General features: G+C 46.3%; 1 protein-coding gene and 1 long non-coding RNA gene across 6 annotated transcripts in view; one reads left to right on the top strand and one right to left on the bottom strand.

Annotated features, from left to right (window-relative positions):
• LOC139279718 (tumor necrosis factor alpha-induced protein 3-like) overlaps positions 1-13697 on the bottom strand; it is a 106408-nt gene that overhangs the window by 76628 nt on the left and 16083 nt on the right. For all 5 annotated transcript variants that reach the window (XR_011596513.1, XM_070898881.1, XM_070898882.1 and 2 more), the window contains one exon: positions 3373-3514. Coding sequence is in view for 4 of the 5 variants with exons in the window: in XM_070898881.1 (XP_070754982.1) it covers positions 3373-3514 (142 nt within the window). In the remaining variant the exon portion in view is untranslated. The remainder of the gene's footprint in view (positions 1-3372; positions 3515-13697) is intronic.
• Positions 1642-13430, top strand: LOC139279720 (uncharacterized). Its single transcript, XR_011596514.1, has 3 exons — positions 1642-1784; positions 13066-13307; positions 13404-13430. It is a non-coding gene; the product is annotated as an uncharacterized lncRNA (long non-coding RNA).

The raw sequence follows: 13697 nt of genomic DNA, 5'->3' as shown, positions 1-13697 counted from the left end.
GGGCCTCGGTTTAACGTCTCATCCGAAAGATGGCACCTCTGGCAGTGCAGCACCCCCTCAGCATTGCACTGGGAGTGTCAGCGTAGTTTTTTTTGTATTCAAGTCCCTGGAGTGGGACTTGAACCCACAACCTTCTGACTCAGAGGCGAGAGTGCCACCCACTGAGCCACAGCTGACACTGTGATATAAATAAGATATTACAGTGGTGATGAGAAATTATTATAAGTACTAGTTTTTCTGAAGAGGGATATGGGATATTAAATGTGTAATGTATTAATGAAAAGCATTTTAATAAACCTTTTAATTTACCCACACATAATACAATGACATAAATGATTTTGAAACACATCTTTCAGCTCCCACACAATTTGCATGTACCTGTATGTGGTGCTTTTCACAGTAACACATCTCAAGGTGCTTCTATTCAATGACAACATGTCTTTTGGCACCTTATTTACTGTCCATCCAACTTTCTTATTAAGATTTTGCCCCTTTATTCTATCACTTAGATTTTACTGATTCTACCTTTCTTTCTAATAATGGTACTGTATCATGTTGAAATGTCCCAATGAATATTCTATTTAAAATGCAATGACATGTCGGCATAGATGGCAGCAATTGTGTGCCCGTAATATCTCATAAACAGCAAAAGGTTTTTTGTTGTTGACTGTTGGCTGAGCTGGACACCTGGAGAATCCCTGTTGCAATGGGACCTTTAATGTCCCTCTGAACCAGCAGAAAAGGGAGCCAAGACCTTAATTTAACATCTCAAATAAAGATCAGCAAGTCTGACAATGCAGCATGCTCTCCGTGCTGCACAGTGCACCAGATTTTGTGTAGGGTTTGAACCCACGACCTTCTGACCAAGAGATGAAAGTGTTACCAACTCAAACAAGCTGGAGAGTTTTTTGTGCATAAAGTAGATGACAACTCTGATATAATGAGATTAATACATCATGGTTTGGCTCCACTTTTAATAGCTGCACTAACTGAAAGAAAGGCAGACTTGCATTTATACAGCGCCTTCCATGACCACTCACAGCACTTTACAGCCAATGAAATACTTTTGGAGTGTAGTCACTGTTGTAATGTGGGAAACACGGCAGCCAATTTGCTCACAGCAAGCTCCCACAAACAGCAATGCGATCCTGTTTTAATGATATAGACTGAGGGATAAATATTGGCCGGGACACCGCGGAGAACAAAATAATGCCATGGGATCTTTTACGCCCACCTGCGAGAGCGGATGAGGCCTCAGTTTAATGTCTCATCCAAAACTAATCTCTGTGGAGTTGGAGGCCACGTCTACCACCAGAAGCAACGCCATTGGACCAGGGCTCACAGATAAAGTTCAGTGTTTATAAATGTAATTACAAATTGCTCCATCCACATACGTGATGGAAACTGCCGATGTAATTACACCCTCCTGCCTGTGGCGGGGCTCCAGTGCCTCTATCAGCAAGCGGGTGGAATTATAAATGTTGGAAAATTGCCTAGTTTTCATCTTGTAAACATGATAAAGTCGGAGTGCACCTCCTCTTTTTGAACTTTCCGAATCTTTCCTCCCGACTTCATTACATTGTTAATGATTAAAATGTTGCTACATTCCTTTATTCATGCTCAGGCCTCGTTCCAACTCATCGCTGATCTGATTGCGAAGCTCGGGGACTGAGCTGGTCTCAACATGCAAAGCTTCAACACTGGAACCTTGTAAACAATAACGAAGATAAGTTCCCCAAAGCTTCCCTCTCCAGCAGGGAAATGTTCAGTTTCTGCATCTAAAGGTCAGTAAACCACAGACAAGGTGGCTATTGAGTGTAGGGGAAATATCCCACTGCAATACCATGAAGCCACATTAGCTTAAACTCTGTTGTCACAATCGCGCTTTTTTTTCAACCAGTCCCAGTAAAACTTCCATTAGAGGCAATAAAGAACCTTTAAAGTTCAGTATGATTTAACTCCTATTTAGAAGTGTATTGCTGTTATTTACAAGTCCATAATGAAAGTTAACAGTGATATACTAGCAGCACCTGTGGCTCAGTTTTTTTTGGGATATTAAAGGAATCAAGGGATATGGGGATCGGGCGGGAAAGGGGAGTTGAGGTAGGAGATCAGCTGTGATCTTACTGAATGGTGGAGCAGGCTCGAGGGGCCGAGTAGGTACTGCTCTCGCCCTGAGTCAGAAGGTTGTGGGTTCAAGTCCCACTCCAGAGACTTGAGCACAGAAATCGAGGCTCACACTGGTCTGGTGGCTGGGTGATGAAGGTGCTGGTTTATGTGAAGCCCAACTGTGCAGACCAGGGGTTTGATCCCTGGCCTGAGCTGTTCCTGGCGGAGGCAGTGGTCAGGGTGCTACCATTATCCTCCATGTTCCTGGGCAGCAACTCCTAATGGAAAGTGCTTCAATGTGGTCGCTATGTGAGAACAAGGTTAGGCTCGGGTGCAGTGCAAGCTCGGGGTCAAACAGCTCGCTGAACTTGTAGTCTCGACTCACACCTGAAGAATAGGCACTTGTGCAAGATAACAGAGGTAAGTGTGGAAACATAAGAAATAGGAGCAGGAGTCGGCCATTTGGCCCCTCGAGCCTGCTCCGCCATTTAATAAGATCATGGCTGATCTGATCTTGGTCTCAACTCCATTTCCCCGCCCGCTCCCCATAACCCTTGACTCCCCTATAGTTCAAAAATCTGTCTATCTCCACCTTAAATATATTCAATGACCCAGCCTCCACAGCTCTCTGGGGTAGAGAATTCCACAGATTCACGATCCTCTGAGAGAAGAAATTCTTCCTCTTTTCCGTTTTAAATGAGCGACCCCATATTCTGAAACTATGCCCCCTTGTTCTAAATTCCCCCATGCGGGGAAGCATCCTCTCTGCATCTACCCTGTCAAGTCCCCTCAGAATCAATAAGATCACCTCTCTTTCTTCTAAACTCCAATGAGTATAGGCCCAACCTGCAGCACCTTTCTTCATTCGGCAACCCCTTCATCTCGGGGATCAACCTCGTGAACCTTCTCTGAACTGCCTCCAATGTCAGTCTATCCCTCCTTAAATAAGGAGACCCAAACTGTACCAGGATTCCGGAACCTTCAGGAAAAGTTGCTCCGAAGCAAGAGAATCGCATACTGACTTCATTAAGCTAAAAATATGATTTTTAAAAGTCGTTCCTGGGATGTGGGCATCGCTGGCAAGGCCGGCATTTATTGTCCATCCCCAATTGCCCCTTGAGAAGGTGGTGGTGATCCGCCTTCTTGAACGGCTGCAGTCCGTGTGAATGTACTCATGTACTTCCACAGTGCTGTTAGGGTGGGAGGAGTGTTATTTAAATGGCATCTCATTTGTTTTTCTTTTCTTTCACTTTTCAAACTCACCGACAACGACAACAATCGGCCGCCTGACAATATTGGCTAAAACAAATATGTGGACGTCTTGATAGATGTTTGTTAAAGCCTGGCCCGCGGGGCAGTGAGGATCCGCAGATTCAATCACGTTCTGCCATTCTTGATCCCAAAACTGTTTGGGGGAAAAAAAAAAAGAACAAATTAATCCTGCAACTGAACACCATGCAAATGAGATCATAGCACGCACACAAAATAGAGAATCAGCTGTCTACGCACACTGACGTCAACATTCCATAAACTGCAGCCAATGAGAGGTGTGCACATTGAAACGTACAAGATTCTGAGGGGGATTGACAGGGGAGATGCCGAAGGTTGTTTCCCCGTGGCTGGAGAGTCTAGAACCCAGGTCACAGTCTCAGGTTTAAGGGGTCGGCCATTTAAGACTGAGATGAGGAGGAATTTCTTCCCTCAGAGGGTTGTGAATCTTTGGAATTCTCTGCCCCAGAGGGCTGGGGAGGCTGAGTCATTGAGTATATTCAAGGCTGAGATAAACAAAATTTGGACTCTAGGGGCATCAAGGGGTATGGGGATCGGGCGAGAAACTGGAGTTGAGGTCGATGATCAGCCGTGATTTTATTGAATGGCGGAGCAGGCTCGAGGGGCCGAATGGCCTACTCCTGCTCCTAATTTTTATGTTCTTGAGGCAAGTGGAATATCCTACCCCCCCACCCCCAAATAAAAACTCTCTCCCTTTACAGGAATTGGTCACTATAGGAATTCGATCTTTATCCTACTCCTATTGACTCAAATCTTTTCAGTATTGTAAGCTGTGGTAAAATGTACCAATTTAACAATCAATGTGGGACAGTGTGTTGACACTCTGACATATGCCCGAGTGGCAGCAAGCAGGTGAACAGCAAGTGACTAATCCTGGGTGACCTGTCCAACTCCTGGCACAAGCGCGGCCAAGGGAGACCCTGGCAACAAATTGCCCAGTTGCCGTCTCGGCCAGAAATAGGGTACGACACTGGCTGATCTAAAGAGGGAAGAATCACAGAAAAAGAGAGAGGCCGAGATTAGTAACTAACAGCAGACTGGGGACTGCTGAATTATAGATTAACGCAAAGATGAAAAGGCCATCTGAGATCTTTCGGGTGCAAAACAGCCAAGGTGTTTAATAAAGGGCTGGTCAAAATATTTTGTAAGACATTGTGCCAGGATATCCAGAGTATGTAATGGCATGATTGGAGCAGATGTCATTGTGATTCTAAGGCAGAAAAGATAAAACACGTTGCCAAATGTCAGATGTCATCAGATACAACATTTGATACGATAGTTATTGATCATCTTGCCACAATATGAAATGATCTGGTGGAAACTCAGTGAAGGAAAGTTAGAAATACCCCGACAATAATCCCCCCAACATCACCTGATGACTTTACATTAAAAATAGGAATTAAATAAAAGCACCAGAAATACCCTGGTATTATTTACACTGCTGATATTTCAGTCAGTATCGCACTTTTTCCGAACATTTTATTGACCTTCTCTCTAACTGTCTCCAAATGTTTCACTCGGGGACTTAGAAAAATTTTTTTGCTCGGTAACACGAGGGGCGATCGTGTTGGGGAATGGACTGCTTCGGATTTCAGGTACTCTGTCAGCTGAGCCCTCCCAGCACAACCAGATCCAGAGTAAGACTCTCGCCACTCCGTCCCAACACAATGTCTCTGTGCGAACATCAGAAGAGTACTCCTTATTGCATCAGTGAGACATTTGTACCATCTCCCACACCAGCCATCTAGTGGCCTCATAGTTATCCAGTGACCTATCAAACCAGCATTGCCAATTCTTGCCAAAATAGGAACAGTTTTAAGCTGTGGACAGCTTAAAACCAGCTATTGGAGGACACTTTCAAATCATCACTTGGTAGGATTTAGAGCAACTATGTATAACAGCAACTTGCATTTAGATAGCATCTTTAACGTGAGAAAAGGCCTCAAGGTGCTTCACGGAAGTGTAATCAGACAAGCGTTGGCACTGAGCTAAAAGGAGGAGATATTGGCAGGGGTGACTGAAAGCTTAGCCAAAGAGGGTCTTAACTGAGGGACAAGTTGGATGCAGAGAGGATGTTTCCACTGATGGGAGAGACTAGAACTAGGGGGCATGATCTTAGAATAAGGGGCCGCCCATTTAAAACAGAGATGAGGAGAAATTTCTTCTCTCTAAGGGTTGTAAATCTGTGGAATTCGCTACCTCAGAGAGCTGTGGAAGATGAGACATTGAATAAATTTAAGACGGAAATAGACGGTTTCTTTAACGATAAAGGGATAAGGGTTTATGGAGAGCGGGCGGGGAAGTGGAGCTGAGTCCATGATCAGATCAGCCATGATATTAAATGGCGGAGCAGACTCGAGGGGCCTAATGGCCTACTCCTGCTCCTATTTCTTATATTCTTAAAGGAGGAGGTAGTAGTAAGAGGTGGACACCTTTAGGAAGGGAATTCCTGAACTTGGGACCTGGATAGCTGAAGGCACGGCTGCCAAGGGGTAAGGAGGAGAAGGGATGAGGGGGGGGGGGAGGGGGGCAAGGAAGAGGGGTGACGGGGGAGGGGTTAAGTTATTTGCTACAGTCTGTACGATAATGTGTTTAATGTTGTTGTGGATTGTTATGCAGAGGGGAAACTCTTTTAAATTGTTTTTGCAATGACATGGTCCGCATGACCAGTGAGTGAGCCATAGTACTGGCTGGTGGGTACAGGATGTACTGCAGATGGCACAGATCTAATGTGTAATCCATTGGAACCTAATTATGTACCTGTCAAGTCTCAATTATTTGGAGTATGTTTGAGTCTGTGTGTGTGTATTGGCACATGCGATGGAGCGTGGTCTCCAGTCGTCTTGAATCCCTTGTCACTGGACCAAGACTTTGCTCCGTCAAGCCCGTGCGGTGGCTGGTGTGCAACGGCCACCTCATGTTAAAATAATCCACGCACAGGCACCTTCCAACGTTTAAAATGAGCTCATCAGTCACCGGAGTACTCATTTTTAGTGTGGAAGCAAGTCATCCTCAACCCCGAAGGACTGCGTATGATGATGATGAGGGAGCACTGCACTGTTGGAGGTGCTGTCTTTCAGATAAGAAACCTACTGTCTCACAGGTGGATGTAAAAGATCCCATGGCACTATTTCAAAGAAGAGCAGGGGGAGTTATCCCCGGTGTCCTGGGCCAATATTTATCCCTCAATCAACATAACAAAAACAGATTATCTAGTCCTTATCACAGTGCTGTTTATGGGAGCTTGCTGTGCGCAAATTGGCTGCCGCGTTTCCCACATTTAAAAGAAAGAATTGCATTTATATAGCCCCTTTCATGACCACCAGTCGTCTCAAGACACTTTACAGCCAATGGTGTACTTTTGAAGTGTAGTCACTGTTGTAATGTAGGAACAGTGACTATACTCCAAAAGTACTTCATTGGCTGTAAAGCACTTTGAGATGTCCAGTGGTCGTGAAAGGCGCTATATAAATTGCAAGTTGCTCTTTCTTTCTAGAGGAGGTTCCAGAGGTGAGGTTATGAGGGGATTTGAAGACCAGGATGATGATTTTAAATTTGAGGTGCTCGTGGACTGATAGCCAATATAGGTCAGCGAGCTCAGGGGTGATGGGGTCTTGGTGTGGGTTAGGACATGGGCAGCAGACGTTTGGTTGAGCTCAAGTTTATGGAGGGAGGAAGATGCGGAGCTGGCCAGGAGAGCGTTAGAACAGTCGAGTCTGGCAGTGACAAAAGCATGGATTTAAATACTGTATGAAGCACGGCTTTTAAACTACACACGAGAAATGATTAAGGAGTTTGATTTTGAAAACCATATCGGATAACTTGATTCATTGTAAATAGCTGTTCCAACACTGGCCAAGGCTAAAGTTTGTTTTGAAATTATTCTTAGAAGAGTTAATGAGTGTCTTGTTTTAATTATTTTCTCCTTATAGTCAGACAGTTGTCTGTTGTTGACAATAATAATGTGGCTTGAAATACACTTGACAATTATATTTTAAAATTACAAAACAATTATACAATGATACAAAGAGTGTCAGCTGTGGCTCAGTAGGTAGCACCTTCGCCTCGGAGTCAGAAGATTGAGAGTTCAAGTCCCCACTTCAGAGACTAGAGCGCAAAGAACTAGGCTGACACTCCCAGTGCAGTGCTGAGGGAGTGCTGCACTGTTGGGGGTGTCGTCTTTCGAATGAGACGTTAAACCGAGGCCCCGTCTACCCTCTCAGGTGATAACCATGTTAGTTGAGGGTAGCACTCTTGCCTCTGAGTCAGAAGGTTGTGGGTTCAAATCCCACTCCAGGGACTTGAGCACAAAAAAAAATCTAGGCTGACACTCCCGTGCAGTGCAAATTGGCAACCACGTTTCCCACATTACAACAGTGACTACACTCCAAAAGTACTTCATTGGCTTTAAAGCGCTTTGAGACGTCCGGTGGTCGAGAAAGGGGCTATATAAATGCAAGTCTTTCTTTTCTTTTTTACAAAAACACAGTAAGGACACTGGACCATCCAATATGGTAGTCAACTGTGTTTTTACTTCTGGGTAGATTGGACACTGATCTTTCAGTTTGGTTTTGAATCCAACCCAGACTGTTGGGATGAAAGTCTTTCTAGTTCGCTGAGTGAAAGAAGAGACTGATGTGAAATGAGTTTGGGCAATCTCAATTCAGCTGTCAGTGGGCAAAGGCTCACAGCACAAAAAACTGGCCCTAGTTCGGCAATGATGCTCAGACTTTATGGGAAAGGAAAATATGTCACGCTAAACCATTGCCCTAAGATGCAGTAAACCATCCCAGGCTAAGCTGAGGCAAGTTGGGTGGAGCTTTACTCCATCTTCCTGTGCTATACCTGCCCTGGGAGTGCCCAATGCTGACACTGTGGCTGCCTGAAGCCAATGCCTATTTTAAATCAAGAGATCATTACTTTAGCATGTGCAGATAGCACCACACTTCCTCCCCAGCACTGTGGGCTAGAAATTGGTTTGGATAGCGACCCTCGAGATGTTCGGAACAGGGGTGCTAAAGGGTTTGCAGGCGCGAGCATTGGCACTCGCGCCGCTCGTCAAATTCTGTGTGCCGGTTACCGGCGGCGATGAGGAGTATCGCTCGGGAGCACCGTGCCGGTATCGACACGGAGGCAACATTCGGTTTACGCTGCACCCGCAGCGCCCCCTAGTGACCCCGCCAGAGAAAGCTGGTGTGCAGAGCTGCCTCGGGGCGCTATGGGAAGGAATGACTGCGTGAGATAAGTGTGAGTGATATTTATTTATTTATTTTTTGCGATTTAACTTTATTTGGGGTGAGCAATGTATAGGGAAGGCTTTTTGTTGGTCCGATTTATTTTTTGCCGGGAAGCCTCTCTCGGGGCGCTACGAAGCCGGGTCTTTAGCTCGGGATATTCAGTTGCTCCCCCGGCCTAGCGCCCTGAGAGGGGTGGTGATCGCCTCCCTCAGTGCTCCGCTCCACTCTCAGGGCGCAAACTCTGAATTTTTTGGCTGCCGTCGCAAACCATTTCCCGGTGCTACATTTAACGGCTGCCCAACATTAGCACCTTAAAAACCCTCCAACCGAATTTGCAGCTCAAATTGCTAGATCATTTGTTTTCCCTGTTTGGAGAGGGCAGTAATCAGGACAGCCGGCATCATGTTAGCTACAGGTGATCTAATGTTCTGATTTAATGAGATTTAGGCCATGACACTGTAAACAAGTTTTGGCAAACACTTAACCATGAACCAAGTGCCACTTTAAATCGAGAGATCACTACTTCAGCGTGTGCAAGATTGCAGCATATTTCCCTCCCATATCATTGTCAGCAAACAGATGCCTCCTTCCTTGAAGTAGAACGAGTGGATTGGGAGGGGTCCATTTCTTTTTCAATAATGGAATAGTCTCTTGAAAGTTCACACTCACCGCTAGGTTTTGTGTCAGGAAACCACTTTACCAATGGCTTGATCTATTTTGGTTGGGGAGGGAAGTTACAGTTTTGTCACACGAAGGCTTGTTAGAACACGGAATCCTTTAGCGTGAGTGGCTCTTCAGCATTTAAAGGGGAATAAATATTTGCAGAGGAAGAATACAACAGGAATTGGGGTGAGAAGCAGGGAAATGGGGTTAGCGGAAATATAATTCCACTTTACTAGCGAACACTCGCACAGGCACACTGGGCTGGATGGCCTCGTTCTGTGCCGTAAGTTCCATGATTAAAATAATAAAAGACTGGATAAGTCAGGTGGAGTTCCTTAGAAGAAAGAAAACTCCGAGATTGCTTCTCATTCCGTAGCAAGTGTACTTCCTGTAAGTGAAGGTGTGTCATGTGCTCGCACTGAAGCCATCGGCCACTCTGCAATTCCATCATCCAGACTTGTGCTGCTATCATTTAATACTGGTTCTGTGAAATGCTTCAGATTACCAAAACCCACAAGGCGATTGTGAGCCCTGGCAAGAAATCAGGACACGTTCAAAAATGGGGAAATAGGACAAGAAGCATCCCATTGCTTTTAGGATCAATTGAAGATCTGCTTTAAATCTTCAAGAATCAGACGAATGGGGAGAGGGAGTTAAAATGTTGTAACACTTGATGTACAGTGTCGAGAGAAAATGTTCCAACGATCTCACATTTTTTGGAAACTTTTTTTTTTGCTGGGGGTTGGGAATAAAGGAGTCATAATTTAAAAAATCTGTGGACTGAAGGAATCTGCCAGGGAGATGTAGATAAGATGGTGCGATGGGCAAAGAAACGTTCGATGGAATTTGTCAGCAAAAAGGGAGTTAGTACATTCTGGTTTTAAAAAAAAAAAGAAAGTAATAACTATATTTTGAATTTGGATGATGTGGAAGAGCAGAGGGATTTGGGAGTTCAGGCTCACAAGACATTAAAAGCTGAACCTTGAGTGGATAAAGTCACCCTCACACGGTGGGTGATATTGAGGCTTTGGAGAGGGTGTAGAGGAGAGTGACTAGACTAATTCCCAGTTTAAAGCATCTTAAATCAAGATAGGCTAAAAGAGCTGGGTCTCTACACTTTAGAGAAACATAGAGTTAGAAGTGGTCTGATTAAGGTTTATAAGATAATGAAGGGACTAGATTGGGTTCCAGTTGACAGTTTGTTCCAATTAAATAGGTTAGGGAGGACCATGGGGCACAAATTTAAGTTGTACAAGGCCAGATCTGGGTTAGACGTCAGGAGGTGGTTCTTTGCTCAGAGAATGGTGGGCCTTTGGAACAAGCTGCCATCTCGTGCGGTGGACGTTGATTCGCTGAATTCCCTCAAGCGAGAGCTGTACCTGTTTCTGGCTGGGGCAGAGATCACCTCTGACAGAAGGTCGGCACTGCGGGGATTTCAAGGCCACAGTGACCTCCTGCACTAGTTTCCATCGCCGAGGTGGGTCAGAGAGGAATTTCCCAGATTTTATTCTCCAAATTGGCCTGGGTTTTTTTGTCTGTTCTTTTTGCCTCTCCCAGAGGATCACATGGTTTTGGATGGCGTGGAGAGTATGTGTTGTGATACACAAGGTATCACAATTGGGTGGGACAGGCTGGATAGAGCAGAGGGTCTTTACCTGTCCGTCATTGTTCGTATGTTCGTATGAAAAAACTAATGTAATACTGGGGAAAAGGCATCTGGCTGGATTTTAGGCTTTCGGGGCGAAAACGGAGACAGGACGGGAAGGTTATCGGCCGGGAATAGGTTGCGCTTTGGTAAGGAAGTTTCGGCACCTGGGCCCTGCATCAGGAGGCGCAGCACGAAGGGAGGCGTTGTACACTTTTCATGGCGCAAGGACGGGAAACTCCCAACGCTAAAGTGCCGGGTACCGTGTGCGTCCGAGAGAGGCCGGGGGAGGGGGGGGGTAATCCTTAAAAAAAAAAACATTCCCAAAACAATGCACACGTCACAACACAAGTCGCTAAAAACATTAAAAGAACAAACACTCGCGCTTAACCTTTCGCTGCCGGCGATGGTGGACCGTTTTGATGTCCCAGGCAGTCATTGCGGGCACACTTCTGGGCGGATGGGTCGGGCAAGTGGCCAAACTCCTGCGCCAGTGTCACAACGTGAGGCGTTGCACGCCCGGCGCGGCTCTCCCCAGCGGTGCTGCTCCGCGCTGCCGCAAAACCCGAGCGGAGGATCGCGGCGGGGCGGGCGCTGGAGACCTCCCTGCCGCCTTTCACGCCGCTCCAGGACGAAACCCCGAGCGTAAAGGACCGGCAAATCCAGCCCAAAGAATATAAAAGTCACGACGCAAGAGTGAATCTCTACAACACCTCGGTGAGACCACAGTTGGAGTACTGTGTGCAGTATTGGGTTCCACATCTTAGGATGTTGAAGCAATAGAGAGGGTACAGCATGCTATGAGGACCTACACATATGAAGAGAAAAGGGAAAATTTGGAGCTATTTTCATTACAGAAGGGACGGGGCAGAGTATATAGAAACGGAGGGGCGAAATTGCCCTGCGCTCTGTTTGGGGTGCACAAGTTGAAGTAAATGAATGTTTAGCACCCGGCGAGATGGGCCACTAAATGTCACAGAATTGGGGTCTTTGTCTGAAATAAAAGCGGGGGCAGTATCGGAGGTTTGCCCGCGGTGTTGGTGGGCGGAAGCAGGGCAACACAGACGTGCCATGTCACGCTGATGTTCAGCCATGAACTCATTGAATGGCGGCGCAGGCTCGGAGGGCCGAATGGCCTACTCCTGCGCCTATTTTCTATGTCTATGCCTATCACAGCGTTCCGCCCCATCTTTTCGAGGGGAGGGCCGCCACAAACTCTGCAGCCGCTTTCCCGGTGTCCACTGTGCCACCAGGGACGGTTTCGGCCGGGTCAGTGGGTGTGCCAGGCTGCCTGTTGGTGGCCGGGCCGGGCCGAACCAACGGCCGCCATTGTTGGGCCAACTGCAAAATCAGCCGATGTTAAAAAAAAAAGACGCCGGACGCGGTGCAAGGCCCTCCCCTTTAAGGGTGGCCGGGGCACCCAAGCCAGCACGGCTTCGCGACCCGCAAAGCCGTCGGTGGCATCGCCCCGCGCCAACCTCGCGTCCTGTGGGGTGCAAAGGGGCCGGCGCGCACAGTGATTACATCATCCTTGTCTACACTCCCGTTCGGGGCGCAGCACAAACCTGTTTTCGCCTGCGGCATCCCTGGGGGCAATTCCGGGCGATAAATCATTAGCGTCCCATTAGTGCCTCCCGGGGGGGGGGGGGGCAATTTGGGCCACAGGCTGTTTCTAATGATTGAGCAGTATGGAACAGAGGTGTATTGATATACGGTTAAATGTAAGAGATATAGGATGGTGAGCAGGAGAATTATTTTTACACAAATTGTGGAATCCACTACTGGAGTTATTGACTGAAACAGCGACCAGGCCAACACTGAAGAATAGGCTAGGTGGATGGTTTAAGGGAAGGGGAATAAAAGGATATAGTAACGGGGGTGGGGAGGCGGGGGGTGGGGGGCGCACATGGGAGCTGGCTCTTGCTTGGGCGGAGGATAAATACAAATGCAGACTGGAGACTGGTTGGATCAAACCGCCTGTTTCCAAGTTTTCATTTTATGTAATGTTGAGTAGGATTGTCTGGCAGATGTTGGGTGCATTAAGAACTAGACTGGTTCACCTTGGGACATTTTACTACATTAAAGGCGCTATATAAATTAAAGTTGTTGTTGTTGTTGCAGGAGGAACTCGAAGGCCATAAACTGAGAGAGACAATGAAAAACATGACTGGCACTGCGCTGAGCGAGAATCTGCAGTCGAAAGAGGTTTGAATTCACAGTTAACTCGGTCAGTGCTGGCCTCCTGTCACGACAATGTTTTATTTTATGAGCGATTGAGCAGACAATAGATAAAAGCCATAAAACACTGAAATAATGACAATGAAAGTACACTTCAACAAGAGCTGCAGATGCACAACGGACTGGTCAGTATTTAAAAAAGACATGCTTTGGGTGCAGACCCTCCAATTCTGATAGCGGGGCCTGCACCTGAAATACTAATCTGCCTTTTCTCTTTACAGAAGCTGACTGGCCTGCTATGCATTCCAAGTGGTTGATATTTTTATTTCAGATGGCCAACATCTTCAGTTTTTAAATGTTATTTCTGAAAGCAAAAATATCTTTGCAAGCTTGAAATTTTCTCAGCCTTTTCCATCACGGCAGGGTAAGTACCAAATGAAAGACTTGCATTTATATAGTACCTTTCAAAACCTCAGGACGTCCCAAATGTACAGCCAATAAAGTACTTTTGAAGTGTAGTCACTGTTGTGATATAGGAAGTACAGCAGCTAGTTTGCGCACAGCAAGCTCCCACA

The sequence above is a fragment of the Pristiophorus japonicus genome, chromosome 14 (assembly GCF_044704955.1).
Source record: "Pristiophorus japonicus isolate sPriJap1 chromosome 14, sPriJap1.hap1, whole genome shotgun sequence".
NCBI classification, from domain to species: domain Eukaryota; kingdom Metazoa; phylum Chordata; class Chondrichthyes; family Pristiophoridae; genus Pristiophorus; species Pristiophorus japonicus.
Note: the sequence above shows the minus strand (reverse complement) of the source record. Positions and strands in the feature narration are given on the sequence as shown.